The sequence below is a fragment of the Carassius carassius genome, chromosome 19, assembly GCF_963082965.1.
Source record: "Carassius carassius chromosome 19, fCarCar2.1, whole genome shotgun sequence".
NCBI lineage: Eukaryota > Metazoa > Chordata > Actinopteri > Cypriniformes > Cyprinidae > Carassius > Carassius carassius.
The window spans coordinates 6,958,951-6,975,427 of NC_081773.1; the positions used below are offsets into that span (position 1 = coordinate 6,958,951).

At 37.1% G+C, this 16,477-nt stretch overlaps 2 protein-coding genes across 3 annotated transcripts in view; both read left to right on the forward strand.

The window, feature by feature from the left end:
- Positions 1-6,653, forward strand: part of fstl1b (follistatin-like 1b) — a 40,947-nt gene extending 34,294 nt beyond the window's left edge. For both annotated transcript variants that reach the window (XM_059499662.1, XM_059499663.1), the window contains exons 7-11: positions 1,508-1,626; positions 2,576-2,688; positions 3,773-3,883; positions 4,099-4,187; positions 4,985-6,653. In XM_059499662.1, the coding sequence (XP_059355645.1) occupies positions 1,508-1,626; positions 2,576-2,688; positions 3,773-3,883; positions 4,099-4,187; positions 4,985-5,026 (474 nt within the window). In that variant the 3' untranslated portion in view covers positions 5,027-6,653. The remainder of the gene's footprint in view (positions 1-1,507; positions 1,627-2,575; positions 2,689-3,772; positions 3,884-4,098; positions 4,188-4,984) is intronic.
- Positions 6,654-8,871: 2,218 nt separating this feature from the next.
- lrrc58b (leucine rich repeat containing 58b) lies at positions 8,872-14,616 on the forward strand. The gene is made up of 4 exons (XM_059499661.1): positions 8,872-9,567; positions 12,170-12,298; positions 13,535-13,812; positions 14,011-14,616. Exons 1-4 carry the CDS (start codon positions 9,113-9,115, stop codon positions 14,202-14,204), a joined length of 1,056 nt encoding a protein of 351 aa, XP_059355644.1. The 5' UTR covers positions 8,872-9,112; the 3' UTR covers positions 14,205-14,616.
- Positions 14,617-16,477: the final 1,861 nt, after the last annotated feature.

Genomic DNA, 16,477 nt, shown 5'->3' on the forward strand with positions numbered 1-16,477 from the left:
TTATTTGCACATTTATGCCATTTTATTAAATTAAAATGTCTGCAAATCTTAAAGTAATCAATCAACTAGTGAAGTATGGATGTGTTTATTAGGGTGTTTGTTTTGTTTTTTTTTAACTACATTTTTACCCTATTCATCTGGGTGTCTTGGCTTAACATTTAAAAAATGTTCTCTAAATATACTCAAAATATTCTCAACATATAAAGCCCAACAACATGCAGAATTATTTACATCATAACAGAAGCCGAACATGATATGTGAACACTTTGGTTTCCGTATGTCTATAAATGTACAAACACAAATGTTTGAAGCATATTGACTGAAGCATATTCAGTATATTTCAATGAAAGAAATGACTTTTTTGCAGCATAAAAGCAGCCATTTGCTTTGGTCCCTTCATCGTCAGGGCTTTGTGTATATTACCCTCCAGCAGGCGATCTCTGCAGCCTCCTGCCGTTCTTCAGAGTGTCTTCAGGACACGCCACATCATTTCTCTGACAGCCTCCTAAGGCGTATAAAATACACCTAAAACCACTTCTGTTTGCGTAGCAGCAGTTCATGCTTCTTTGATGAATCAGTCTGTTTCAGTATTAGCTCACCTTTGCACTCAGAGAGCTGATGAACAAGCCTGTAAAACTGTCAGCACAATCCATACATCTGACCGAACACTATCACCAAACCAATAATCCATATGCTTATCAAATCAGCTTTATCTGTTAGACATCTTTCTCTAAAATAATTAAAGGGACAGTTCACACAGAAATGAATTTCTGTTATTATCTGTATGACTTTCTTTCTTCTGTGGAACGGAAAAAAAATTATATATATATATATATATATATATATATATATATATATATATATATATATATATATATATATATATATATATATATATATATATATACAGTATATTTCCATGAAGCAGAAGTCAGTGGGCTCAGATGTTTAATTGTATAGACAAAAAGAGTGGAAACGTTACACAAAACTTTTTTGTCTTCCACAGAAGAAACAGAGTTTTGTAACAACATGAGGGTGAATAATCATTTTAGGTGAACTATTCCTCCAATTGGTGAAAGTTTGACTCAATCATAAATATGTTCTTTACATCTTGTTTATTGGTGAACGTGTTTAAATCTGCTGAATCAGGCAGAGTACGTTCTCCTGACAAACTGCTGAGATAAGATTAAACTGACAGCACGATGTGTAAGTTTCAAAGTAGCTGATGTGTGATCACTGGTCTGTGTATAACCTGACGACTTATCTATGGCTGTTTTAGGTGTCAGTGCATGTTTATCACTATAGATATTTCACAGAATGGGATGATGTGTTCCCACAGTTATTAACATTGGAAATATATATATATATGTTTCGAACACAACGGTTTGAACAGCTGTCAGAGCAAACTGCACAGAGAGCACTCAAAGAGTCCCAATCCCATTTCAGCCTCATTTCCTGTTCAATTCTGAAACTGAAGTGTGCAAAAATAATTTGTTGTCTCTTATAGAATTATGATAGTGGAGACTCTCAGCTGGATTCTGCAGAGCTGCTCAAGTTCATTCAGCACAATGAAACCGCGGTTCAGATGAACTCTTATGCTGAAGAGGAGAACAACCGTCTGCTCAGGTGAAAACACACAGTCACATAATCACACAGAACTAGTGCGCACGTGTATGCTACCGTTCAAAAAGATGGGGTCAGTAAGAATTTCACTTAAAAAAATATATACTTTTACATGACTACAAATATGGTATTTGAAATAAATGTTGCTCATTTTGAACGTTCTCTTCATCAAATAATTTTTCCTGAAAAAATAAATGAAATAAAATAATAAAAAATGTGTCCACAAAAATATTAACCTGCACAACTGTGATAATAGTAAGAAATGTTTTTGAGGTGCAAATCATTATTTCTGAAGGATCATGTGACACTGAAGACTGGAGTAATGATGCTGAAAATTCAGCTTTGATCACAGGAATAAATTAATTTTTTAAATATATTAAAATAAAAAAACAGTTATTCTAAATAATAATAATTTTTCACAATATTACTGATTTTAGTCAAACTTTTTGATCAAATAAATGTAGCTTTATCAAACTCAAACTTTTAAACAGTAGTTTACAAAATGCAGTCCTGGTGTGACATATTTGTGCATATTATCTGCAGTATTTTAACAGAACTGTTCATTGGCATTCAAAAGAGAAGCTTAAAATATCATCTTTTCTAAATGAGGAATGAATTTACATTTTTGAGTGAACAATCCCTAACCTGCACCATAGTTATAATCATCTCTGTCACACTGGACTTCTTCATGTTTCCCTCACAGTAGAGGTTATGTGAGTTTGTGTCCATCCGTCTGTCAGGATGAGCCAGAGGGGGAAAAAATCAGTCTACAAACACTGATAAAGCCAAGCAAACATTTCACTGCACAGATGTGCACCACCACACATCCGGTTAGCCAGATAGTGTATTGAAAACACAAACAAGTCTTATATTTTTGACCCTTGTGATCACATTAAATAATATGTGTTGTTCTGAAAGGAATGTATAAATGATCCCTACATCTATCTCTCAGGAGTCTTTGTGTGGATGCTCTTATTGAGCTCTCAGATGAGAACGCCGACTGGAAACTGAGCTTTGATGAGTTCCTTAACTGCCTGAAACCAGGCTTCAACCCTCCTGAGAAGAGTGAGTCTCTGTCTGTCTTGCATCAGTCTGCATCCACCAGCACAAAGTTTACAAAGTCTTTGTTGAGCCAGCAGGCGAAAGTCAGAAATGTTGTTGCATCCAGAAACTCTGAGCAGCACAAAAACACATGACAGCTGAAATTCAAGCCACATATGTGAACAAACGATTTCATCACTTGCATAATGACAATGTGGACTATCAAGATTTATTAGCAGTGTAAATAAAGCCATGGTGCTTTTTTATTTTTTACTGTCAAGGAGAAATTGGACGAATTGCTTCCTTATTGAAGATTCTTCTTATAGACAAAGTTACATTCCAGAGTTTTCCCAGAACTGTAGTTCTGTGAGGTGGAGAGGGAGCGAACGCAGGGTTTTCCGCTCTTCCACAGAATGTTCCTCCGGCTCCACATGCAGAACTAGGTGAAGGTTCAGTGGGAGGAGCTGCCTTCTCTGGCATCATATGAAGCAGCCTTTACACATGCAAACACAAAACCAGAAATTAAACAAACAAAAAAAGGTTTTGGGTAATTGAAATGAAGCTGAAATCAAATAAAATATAAATATTAAATGAAACTAAAAAAGGTTAAAGTTGAAAGATGAACATTTCTAAAACCACAATATAAAAATAAATTAAAGTTAAATAGAGATCTTGAAAACAACAACTTACAGAAATGACAAAAACAAAACTACTATCAGAAGAAAGATATATATGACATTTATAAAGGTAAACTATAGCAATGTCATATGGGATCAGAATCAGAAGCAGATGTCCTGGGTTCTGCTATTGATTTGACTTGCCATGATGGTTGAGAACCGCACTCTTCAGTCATATTCATTTACCCTAGTTTCTCCTGGAGGGTTGTAGCAGTGTAGTCATTCCACAGTGATTTCCTGTTTTGTATTTGGGAATCTGGGACACAGGAATACAGTTATTTGGTTGCAGACACAGCCATGCAATGCAAGACTGCTTTTTATGATTTCACCTAAGTTTATAGGGAATAAAAAAAGAGTGTTGGTAATCAAGATTTAATTTTTGGAGCCTTATTTCGAAAACGATTGTGGTAACATGGTTTGTGTTATCACAGAGTGTGCTCTGGAAGATGAGACCTATGAGGATGGAGCCGAGACGCAGGTGGAGTGCAACCGCTGCGTCTGTGCATGTGGAAACTGGGTCTGCACCGCCATGACTTGTGATGGTGAGTTTGAATCACCAACTTCATGATAGAAAAAGAGAGAGTGGGGTAAGCTGTGCCAGTTTGCTCTCTAGTCAAAGTGAAAGTAGACTGGGACCTAATTATATTTCAGGAAGCATCAATAATACAGGCCATAGAAATATGACTTGTCACCCCCGCATGAGCAGTACTGATCCCATTTGATAATAAACTGATAATGAGACTGACTCTCTCCTCAGAGAAAAGCCCAGTAATTGACACTGACGGGGATCAGGAGATGACTGAAGAGGAATGGACCCGCCGTGTGGCTGAACTCAACAAGCATCAGGTCAGCTGACTGATCTCATTCATTATAGATTAAATGTCAAATTGCTTCCTATCTATCCTTGAATGTCTTGGCTAATAAAGGCTAAGAATGCCATAAATAAATGAATACATTACTATTTCATTCAGCACTGGAAAAGATTAATAAAATATACACTACAAAAAAAAACAAAAAAATGAATTCATATTAAATAAAGCTTTAATCAACTGAAAAACAACTTACCAGATATTTTAAGTAGGCCAATATTTTAAACATAACTGCCTGTGTTTAATTTTTTTAAAAAATGGTCACTTTTGCATGTCCAGTTTAAACATTACGGTTATGCCTTATAAGACAGCATTCAGAAAATGCGTTTTTTTCTTCGTGTTTATCACTAAACATAATGCGATGCAGGCACACAGACACTTAATCCCTCAGTCAAACTGGAGCCTGCTGATTTAAAGAGAATTTAACGCTCTCACACTTATGCTCTTAAAATAAGTAAAGTGAAGTAACATTAACCACAAAATCATGGGACTTGCATAGTAAGTGGTGTTTTGATTTATAGATATCATTGACACAAAAATCCAGAACTGGCTAGTTCAAGTCCAGGCAGGTTTCTCTGAGCCCGAGGCAGGACTTAGTTTGTCATTTCAACTGACTAATACACTTTTTAGAGGCTGTAAACAGCAGGTGGTGACCTTCCTCATGGGCTGTTACGTGTCATTTTAAGAACTGCTTCTTGATTTGAGAGTGAAATATAAGCTGATGCCGTCAGTTTTATTGCCTGAGGCAGACTTATAACGATTTCCTTCCTTCAGGAGACTGTGGAGAAGATGAAGACCAGCACAAAGGAGGTCTAAACCAGGACAGAGACATGAGGAGGGAGATGACATGGACAAATTCCTCTCCTACTGATCACTATCAGGATTCCTGAGATTATGTACTGTTAATGGAAGAATCACACCATTTTCTATAGATAGGTTATTACTTGTATTGCTATCCATACCGCATCTATTCTCTTTTTTTATGTTACGGTTTACTTTTCTACATATTTCATTAGCTTCGTTTGTTCATTTGTGTGTCTTTAAGTGCTGTAAATTGATAGTGTCACTCCAAGGCCTTGGCACTTTATAACGGGGGGCCCTTGTTTTATTCACTATTGTTTGATTTTATATATCATTCTTTATACCATTTATTTGTTTGTCTATCTACAGTTATATGTGGACATTTGTTTTTGTTTTTTTTGTTTTTTTTTTATTGAGACAATGGCAATAGAAGAAGAATAAAGAATAGGAAAGGGAACGAGAGTGATGCTGAGAGAACAAAACAACATGGGTTCATCCATCAAACTGTGACTTTAGAGCATCAGAACGATGGATTACCTTCAGTCAGAGGGTAGATACTCATGCTAGTAGGAGCTTGATGGATATAAATGCAAATTAAATGAAGCTAATTGTGGCTGCTCTCAGTTTCACTCTCATCTTGAAGGCAGTCATAGTCTTGAGACCTTTCGTAAAGGTGCTAATGTTAGTATTCCTCTGTTTGCTGCTTTGCTCTCTTGCTTTAGACGGTAGATGATGCTCGGTAGGATATACAACACTAGAAGCAGAGACAGCGTGGCTCAGTGGAGAGAGCAGGCAATACCTTTGAATTGAATATCATTTTGGGAAAACAAAACCACCAAGTTGTTATTACTTGGCAAACATGCTTTTTTCTGCCATTAGCGACTTCGATTAGAGTAGATCACCTCCATTAGAAGAAAACTGCTGCACGGATGCATTGGCTACGCTTGAGCTTGTATTTATATTAGTTGCTAGAGGCAGTTCATGCTGAAACTCTCACGCTGTGCTCAGTCCCACCAAAAATGAACTTACAAGCCAGATTTATAAGAAATAGAGCTGTTGGGACTGAGTACAGATGGAGTGATCTGAAACCAAAGCCTGATGTTTAGGATGTTTAAATTGTTGTACGAAAACCTCCAGGTGTACCACTACTCTGGACCCAGCAACTACTTTATACCTTTTACGTAAAATAGCTGTCAGAATAAGGATTAGATTCGCTATTGCCTCTGTAGTGTAGCTGCATTCTTACCCACTCTAGAGAATTTGTGTGTATGTGTGCAAAATGCATTTGTGTGTGTGTGTGTGTGTGTGTTTGTTTCATTTCCACTAAATTCCACTAACAGTACGGATCCTTTGTGGTATTGAGTGCCTTATATACACAAACAAACCATGTGACATGGATGAAGTGGCTTCTTCTGTAGGTATAAACCACCTGATATAGGACATATTCCATATTTTCCAGTATTATGGTAGACAACTAGCAATTGCCTTTTATATGTCTGTATGATTGTCTTATTCAATGGGGCAGAATTAAAACATTTTATTGTAAAAACTCTTGTTCTGTTTGAATTCTCTGATTATTATTTTAAATGTAATTTGTGCTAATAATAATGTAATAATAAAAATAAAAGGTACAACACTTTGATATCTTAAGCCTTACAAAAATGTATTACAATCTATCATGTGGACTTTTTATTTTTATGTTCCCTTTGGAAAGAAATTGTTTCCTGCATAACTGTTTTGAACGTGGCTTACATATTTCCCTCAATTCAGAAGTGACTGTAAGATACGTGAAAGACATACTATTGGCCAAAAAAAAGCTTTTTTTTAAATAGGTTTTCATAATCTTTAATGTCTGTTTTAATCCATTTATTTCGTTGCAATTTATAATTTCTTTATTTTTTTTTGTTCAGATGTTACACCAGTAATAAGATTCAGTGGTCAATAAAATGCCATTAAATCACTGCTGATAGTAACTTTGCATCACATTTTAATTATTGTATAGTTTTCAGTTTTAGTTTAGTTTTGTGAGGTTAAACAGGCCTGAAAAGTGAGCCAGTAGACATCTGTAGTTTCTAGGTTTATTTTAGTATTATTTAAAGACTATTAGAATTATAGTCAACCTTTGTTTATATATTTTCAGCTTTCATTATAATTAAAGTTTTTTATTTATTTATTTTAGTTCATTTCAGTCACTTTTTTTCTAGGTTTTAATCTAATATTTATATTTTATAGCTTTCAGTTATGATTTTAATCAATTCAGCTATAGCAAACACTGAGGGAAACATGTTACAATTCAGTTACAATATAGTTTGACAAATATCCTAATTAATGTACTCCCTTGTAATATTAAATCTATCTATCTGTTAAAAAAAAAACAGTCAAAGTTATAAAACCCCTGCCACCTGGAACTGACTCTATAGATAAAACAGAGGATGGATTGGTTATGAAAAGAAACTCACTGACTTCTTGCATAATGAAATAAGCTGTGCTTGCATAACCAGCAAAAGGACCCTAAAAACTAAAGAAAATAAATGCTTTTGATTAATTTCATGGATTTTAAAGATAAGAAACTGGATATGTCGTTCTAGAAGAGAAGAAAGGAAAGTTTGTTCGAGTTATTTAAAGTATAAAATGTTAGGCAACGCGATAGTTCTAGTATGGCAAGCCGTTTTAGATTAAAATATTCTCAGATCGTCATAATTTAATTTTTACTAGTGATAATTCATTTAGAGAGCTCCATCATTAAATTCCTACTAGTAACAATTCCAATGAGAGGGCTTTCTAAATCAACTTTTACTAATTAAAATTACAATTAAACAGCTTTCTAAATTAATTAGAGATCTGAATTATAGACCTCTCTAGTTTAGTTCTTACTAGTAACAGTTATGATTAAAGAGCTCTCTAATTCAAATGTCACTAGTAAGAATTAAAAATAAACAGCTCTTAAATGCAATTCATACAAGTAACAATTGAATTATAGAAGTCTCTAACTGAATTAGAGACCTCTGTAATTGGAAACTAGAGAGCACTCTAATTTATAATTGTTACTACAGTACAATTACATCTGCAGCCATATCACCCTGTAGCCCAAGACTGGTTGCCCTCTAAAGCTAAGCAGGGTTGAGCTTGGTCAGTACCTGGATGGGAGACCTCCTGGGAAAACTAGGTTGCTGCTGCTTCCTGCTGGAAGAGGAGCTAGTGAGGCCAGCAGGGGGTGCTCACCCTGTGGTCTGTGTGGGTCCTAGCGCCCCAGTACAGTGATGGGGACACTATACTGTCAACAAGCACCATCCTTTGAATGAGACGTTAAACAGAGGTCCTGACTCCTTGTGGTCATTAAAAATCCCAAGATGTCTTTTGAAAAGAGTAGAGGTGTGACCTTGGCATCCTGGCTAAATTCGCCCATTGGCCTCTGACCATCATGGCCTCCTAACAATCCCCATATCTGCTGATTGGCTTCATCACTGTCTCCTCTCAACCAGTAAACTGGTGTGTGGTGGGCGTTCTGGCGCACAATGGCTGCCATCGCATCATCCAGGTGGATGCTGCACACTGGTGGTGGATGAGGAGACTTCCCCTCACAATGTAAAGTGCTTTGAGTGCCTAGAAAAGCACTCTCTCTCTCTCTCTCTCTCTCTATATATATATATATATATATATATATATATATATGTGTGTGTGTGTGTGTGTGTACTGAATTATCATTATTATTATTATTACTAGTAAGAACTGAATTAGAGGGCTCTGTAATTGGCATTGTTACTAGTAAGAATTTAATTGTAGAGCTTTCTAATAAGTAACGGTGGGAGTATTTTAAACTAGAACGGCTTGCCATAGTTCTAGTAAAGGGTTAACACAGTCGGGCGGAGCCAAACGCCAGTGGAGCCCCTAAACATGAATGTTAAATTGTGAACGCTTGATAGACAGACCGTCTTTGATAATGACTGTAATGTGTAAATGCTGAGTTATTATTAAGGTTACGCATGGAAGATCGGGACGCTTGGCGTTGGAAGTAAACTCGGACATAGTGTTGGGAAACAGCGTGAACCAGAAAAAAATAGTTTTTTTTTTTTATTTTATTTACCGTTATCGGCTATTAAAATGGAGGGTTTTGAAGGAGCCAGCAGCAGCGAGAGTGTTTTAGATCTGTCCCGTTTGAATCTGAACAATAATAGTTTGGACACGGTCAGCGAAAAACGACGGAAAGACACGAAGCAACTGTACCTGTGTTACAACAGAATGAGTTTTTTACCCGAGTCCATCTCTTTATTCTCGAACCTGGAGTTTCTCGACATCAGTAACAACGCGCTGTCGGTCATCTGCGAGGACATCACCCGACTGACCAAACTCAAAACCCTCATAGCCAAGAACAATCGTTTGAATGAGTTCTCTCTGCCCAAGCACTTTGGCTCTCTGCAGCTGGAAGTGTTGAATTTGAGTGGGAACCGGTTTGAGGAGATGCCGAGCCAGTGTCTGCAGCTGCTGCGGCTCCAGTCTCTGTCTCTGGGAGGAAACAGACTGAAGAGCATCCCAGCAGAGATCGAGAGTCTCGCCAGGTAATGCACAAACATCTGCACTTGACTTTCTCAGAACACTGCACAGCCCAGGCATCTCACTTCGAGGCCGCCAATTTACTCTAGGACTAACATTACCATACTAAGTTACACTTTGCCAGATTTGCTCGGTGTAATTAAAGTTTAATGATTAATTCACCTAACTTTCTAAATTGCTACAAAAAACTGGTTTTGTGGTCCAGGGTCATATATGTCATCAAGGCAAAAGTTACTATTATCACTGTGGGTCTGTTTTTGTTACCTGATTGTAAATATACCTCACGTGCTAGCATTTAGGTAGCAACTCTCTCACTGATCAAATTACTTGAACTCTTTTCAGTTTTATTGTCTTGTGTTGCCTACATAACCCAGTTATAATTGTCTGGGTCTGAGACACTTATAATTTAAGTGTCTGAGTTGGGTCTGAGCATATTTCTAAAGATACTGTTTAAAAAAAAAAAAGAAGAAAAAAGAAAAGGTCTCTCTGACATGTAGGTTGACTGATTATATGGATGTTTCAGTGTTTATAATGGTGATGATGAATAAGTTATCAGATGAAAGATGAGGGGCAAATGTGTTGTATGAAGGCAGCAGTTCTGACTGTGTCCTGATATCACAACAGCAGGGATTTTGAGGGGTACTATGTACCAAAGTTAACCAACTTGTCCAAAAGTATGACTGGTAATATATCTTTTGAAATAACACAACGTTTAATCAGACACTGATCATTTATAGGTCATACTCTCATATTAAACCAGAGTAAACCATTTTTCATGTTTAATTTATTAGGGACTCTAATCTTCTATTCTGGATGTGACGTGTCCCATACTAATATGGATGATTTTTATGTTGAACCTCAGAAATAAAAAGAGGGATGTGAATATAAAAATATGCATGCATCACCCTTGCAAAAATACATGTAAATATTTCCAAAAATATACATGTGCGTGTGTGTATATATATATAATAAATATACACTGACACGCACATAATATGTAAACTAAAACTTATTTTCTGGATGTGATTAATCGTTTGACAGCACTAATCAACATATTAGTCAAATTTGTAGTTTTTTTTTTATTCAGGCTGTGAATAGAGTCATAGAAGTCTTATAGTTGGTCTTGTTTTCAGTATTCATTTACTGTTTTTTCCACTTAAAAACAATTTGTAATGATGTAATTTATCTTGAAGTTGGTTAGTTTGGTTCAAAGTCCGAACGTCTTTACTAGTTAGCAGATGCATTTCTCTGCTAACCTTTATTTACCAAATACCTGCTTCCTTGTGCTGGCAAGTTTACTCTGAACCTTATCAGTATCATCTCATTTATTAGTCACGTGCATAATAATAAACCCCTTTCGCAAGGTCAAGGAAATGTGACTCACGGTCTACTAGCCTAGTAGTTGATGGTTACGGTACGTTATTTACTGATTGTGGCAATGACTGATATGGGAAACAGCAGACAAACATCATACAGTCTGCAGCTGTAGAATCTGACGCGCCATGTGACTTCATGAAAAAAAATTCAGCTTTGAGTAAATTACATTTTATTCAATTATAAAACAGTTATTTGAAATAAGTTTAATATTAATATATTACTATCACTGACAGTGAGAGTGTAAAGGAAGCTCTCCGAGCCGCAGGATCAGTTTGCCATGTGGCCTGAGTAGAGCCGTGCTGGAACCGTGAGTCTGCTGAGGCCGACTTGGCTGCGAGCCGTCCCATCATAAAGAGATGTGCCCTGTTGGCCCACATTACACACACAGAGTTGGTCCTTTTCCCTCTGCCATCTCTGCCTGCTGTGGTAATCGTAGAGACTAAGTCGAGATGGGCTGGTGAAAGGAATGAGGTATTGAAGCAATCATGAATGCCTCTCTTCAGGGAGGACAACAAATGGACAAAGTGGCCAGTAGGGTAAGATGCTAGATCTCTCACGCACTCCTTTGCTCTCAGTGCCTCATTCTTTTCTAGAGGAAGAATTCCTTTCATTTCCATGGGAGTTTAAAACCAGATTCTCAGCAATGAACTAAATCAGCTCTTGAGATGAATCACAGTGTTACAAACTTTGATTTGAGGCAGAAGAAACTAAGGTACAAAACTATGTACTTGATCTAGTCATCTCATAAAGTACTGGACGTGTGTTGTCTAGGACAGAAGTGTTTGCGATACACCAAAAACAGGATGTTTGAAGAAGATATCTTGATTATCATGAAACATTGATCTGTATTGGCTTAAAAGAAGCGGAAGGTGAGCGATTTCGTCATAGCCTTTGCGTGTTGGTGGTGATCTTTTTTGCATGTCTGCATTTCCTCACTGGAAGGCCTCCTACAAGGATAAGAAAGCTCCACTTATCTTTCGTCAGTGGCAGTAACCATAGGGCAGAATTACTGTTGTACTATTGTAATGTACTTTAATACAGTGGTTCTTACTAGGAGGTCAGGACCCTCTAGCGGACAATAGCAAACTTCCAGTGAGGCCCAAATAAGTACATTATTTAAATTTAGTTACAGTACATTAATGTACAACCAAGTTCTTACTATGATTCCGTCACTATTTTGACATTGTTTTGTTTATAACATTTTGTGACAACCCTTCTTTCTCTCTTTAGCTTAGAGCTGCTGTATCTGGGCGGTAACCAGATCTCCTCCATCCCTGCTGAACTAGCTAACTTACCCTGCCTCAGTTACCTAGTTCTGTGTGATAACCGCATCCAGAGCGTCCCACCTCAACTCAAAAGGTAAGCCTGAGATGTCAAGAGGGAAGAAAAATGAATAAACAGCCTGAATACTCGATTTCTACATGTGGGCGGGAATTAAACACCCCTTTCTGCTAGGGATGGGCATTCGATTAAATTTTCTTAGTCGATCGTCGGGAGAATTAACGATCGACTATCGATTAATCATTGATATTTTTATCTCTCTGTGAGACCTTTATTACAAGATCAACTTGTGGCAGACAGTTAAACTACGTTCAGGCAAACCGAACATATATACGCGTGCATATGTGGTGCTCTAAAGCAGCGGAACCTGCAGCTGCGAGCCGGCGTTCTTAAACAGAGACCTCATTTGTTTCAAAATAATAATAATAATACAAGAATCCTGTTAAACAATAACATAAAAAAACATAATAATACTTAGATCTGACAGGTTTTGTCAAAATGTAACTCAAAACTATCCAAGCCAGAAGAAAAGGCCAGATATTAGCCTTCCTAACAATTACGCTAACTTAACAAATTATGCTACTTAAAGCCTCGTGAAAAATAACTAACTTTAGTAACTAGCATACAACTTCTGTTGAGAAATATAAGCATGTTGACATGATCTGGGGTCAGACGCGACCTCAACCTGGTGACCTTCAGTCCAGCTGCCGAAAACACCCGCTCTGAGGGAACTGACGTTGCCGGGATGCACAGGTTCATCATTTGAGTCGTGGTCGTGTTGTACTTATACACGGCATCGCAATGTTTGCAGTTAACTATTTCGCTTTTTAAATCAAAATGGTCCCACGCCACACTTCGCCGTGAGTGACCTCTTCATGATTATTCTTTTGAAATCAAAACGGAAGATCACAGATAACCGAGTAGGGTGTCAAATATTGCACCCTGGTGGTAAAATATTTAATTGCTGCCACACAGTGAAATTCATTTAATTGCTTCAAGACTCACACTACGCAACGCAACCTGCATTAGATAAAAAAAAATGCATTAGATAAAAAAATGCATTAGATTAATCGATAACAAATTAACGTGATCGAAGAAATTCTTAACGATCAATTATTGATAGTCGATTAATCATGCCCATCCCTACTTTCTGCTTATCGGTCTGCAGAAGATCAAAGCATGCCTTCATCACTTCTTCTGCATGCTGTATATGCTGTGATATATTCCAATACTTAATAGTAGTAATTGTAGTAGTTGTATTAATAATGAAAGAAATATTTTTGGCCTGCCCTGTTGTTCTCGTCACCCTCCCAGGCTCCATTCCCTGCGCTCTCTTAGTCTCCATAATAACCTGCTGACGTATCTTCCGAGAGAGATCCTGAGCCTGGTGCACCTTCAGGAGCTCAGTCTCAGAGGCAATCCTTTGGTGGTACGCTTCATCAAGGACATGACCTATGACCCCCCGTCACTGCTGGAGATGGCTGGCCGAACCGTCAAAAGCAAGAACCTCCCATACTCACATAAAGACCTCCCGAGCCATCTAGTCAACTACCTAGACATGGCCAGCAAGTGCCCCAACCCCAAATGTGCAGGTGGGACGAGAAACATGATATAAAAGTTTTAATAAATATAAGCTAAGAGCATCCAGAGGGGTTGAAAGCAAAGTCATTTATATATTCAATTCAATATATTCAAGTTTATTGTTATAGTGCTTTGTTTTGGTGTTTAAATCACCCTTGGTGTGAATAGATCTTTTCTAACAACAACATATCTCACCACCTCATTCCCAGGTGTTTACTTTGACTCATGCGTTCGTCACATCAAGTTTGTGGATTTCTGTGGGAAGTATCGCCTGCCCTTGATGCACTACCTGTGCTCCCCAGAATGCACCTCTCCCTGCAGCTCCAACCCTCAGAGCGACGCTGACTCAGACGAAGACAACAGCGTGCCTGCCGATCGACTTCAAAGAGTGCTGCTGGGATAACCTCGCTCACCTCACACACGTCATCTCCTCTCTCTCACTTAAAGTGTTATCTGCAGGAACTTTGAACTTTACAGCCAGCTGGCTTGAAAACCTCTCAGCTGAAGCCAAATCTTATTGCCAAGTGATTGAGCAAGTGGCATTCTGGGAAAGACATCTGCAGATAGTTTCTCCTACAAAGGCAAAATCAAAAACACTGGTGGTTCAGAATAGCTGTTAGTTATATTAACTATGTTGCCTTGGTCATCAATCTGTTTAGCTCTTGCACTTTTGTAATCTGTTAGAAGACACAGTTTAGGTACATGCATATCTTTTGCTTAGTAGTAGCTTGTTTTGTCTCTCACAGGAGAGCACTAACATAATTTTTTCACATTACGCACAAAGATTTACTGTGAAATAAACATAGAGAACACTTGCTTTCTGGGTTTGGGAGAGATTTTAGAATAAAGTTTTTGTCATGTTTGTAACTACTATACTGCAGCACTGTAAAACAGTGCTACATCTTCAAAAACATGCGCTTGTGTCTGCAAAAGATCTTGATTAAGCTTTTGTGTTAGTACTGAATTTACATACACTTTGCGGTTGCATTCAAAAACCGGGACATAAACAGTGACAAAGGTTACCATTGACTTTGTTTTGGAGGTTAATTCTTCACTCTGCATTTATATGAAATATATGATATTGTTACAGAGCCAATGGACAAATTTGTGATGTGTTTCTGGTATTTTTAAACTGAATTTTGTTATTCGAAATCTTCCTGCACAAAGAAAAATAAGGGGCCAAAATTGTACCTTTTGGGGTACAATAGCTTGTCCCTGGAGCAGTACCCTTAAAAGGACATCTTTATTATTATTATTATTACATATATTTTTTTTTTACCCTTAGTAAGATACATAATAGAACCTTAAGGGTATGTATGACTACTATTAGGGGTAAAAAATAAATAAATAAATGTCCTTTTAAGGGTACTGCTCCAGGGAGAAGCTGTTGTGCCCCAAAAGGTAAAATTTTAAACCCCTTTCTTTCCGTTTTATAATCTCGATTTCTTTAGTTTCTTCATGTGTCTTACACTCTTAGGCTTAACCAATATTGACTATGCAAATAACTATTGCAGTCATTATTTCAGAGTTTTAAAATTTGTATCAGAGGCTTTTATACTAAATAATCTTTTATGATATTTTCTATATATCAGTGACAAGATAGAATGTATTTTATTTAAGATGAAGAAAGATTTGAATAACATTCACTCCACTAATGGTTAATAAAGATGTATTTGCACTTCTTATGTAGAGTACTATAACAATAAAAAATCATTATAATGATTTGTGTGTAGGTCAGTTTTTTTTTTATATTTAATATTTTTATGGAATAAAGCCAGAGCTTTCAAAACATTTCTACAGGCCTCTTACATTCAAATCTAGAAGTAAAGTATAATTTCTAGGGAAACCGGCAGTAATAGACAGCTACAGTAAGCTTTTCATTAGGATCATAGACATTGGAATCATTAAAGGGATAGTTGACCCAAAAATGAAAATTTGATGTTTATCTACTTGTGACTTTGTTTCTTCAGTAGAACACAAATCAAGATTTTTAACTTAAACCGTTGTATCACTCTTATGATCTAAGTGGATGGGAATTAGAGGGTGACATGTGAGTGGATTTTCAAATCGGTCCCGTCCCACTCCTGCAAAAAAAAAAAATCCCATCCCAATCCCACGAAAAAACTGGGGGGGGGAAATCCCGTCCCGTTCAATCCTGGAAGAATGAATCCCGTTCCCGCCCACTCCCGGGTTGTATTTTTTTGGCTGCAATTTGACGGTTACAGTAAAAAAATAAAAAATACATTAGGCTACAGATCACAGCATGCCAACTTGAGTAAAATAATTTATCATTATATTCATTGCACACACATTGAATTTCATGTAAATCATCCATGCTAACCTGGATCACGCTCAAATTCACATGACCCAAATGGCAGAACCTGCATCTTGTTTGCTTTAATTATTTTACAGAAGCACAGCGTTATTCTGAGTGCACACAAATAAACGTATACGGATTCGAAAGATTGATTCCTTTTATCGTCCACTTGAATCAGAATCAGAATTCGCTTTTTTTGCCAGGTATGCTTACACATACAAGGAATTTGTTTTCATGACAGAAGCTTCCACAGTGCAACAGAATGACAGCGACAGAACGAAAACATAGAGAAAAAAAAGGAAACTTAATAAGGAATAACAATATACAAATGTACAATTGTATGTGCAGGTATATTCCAG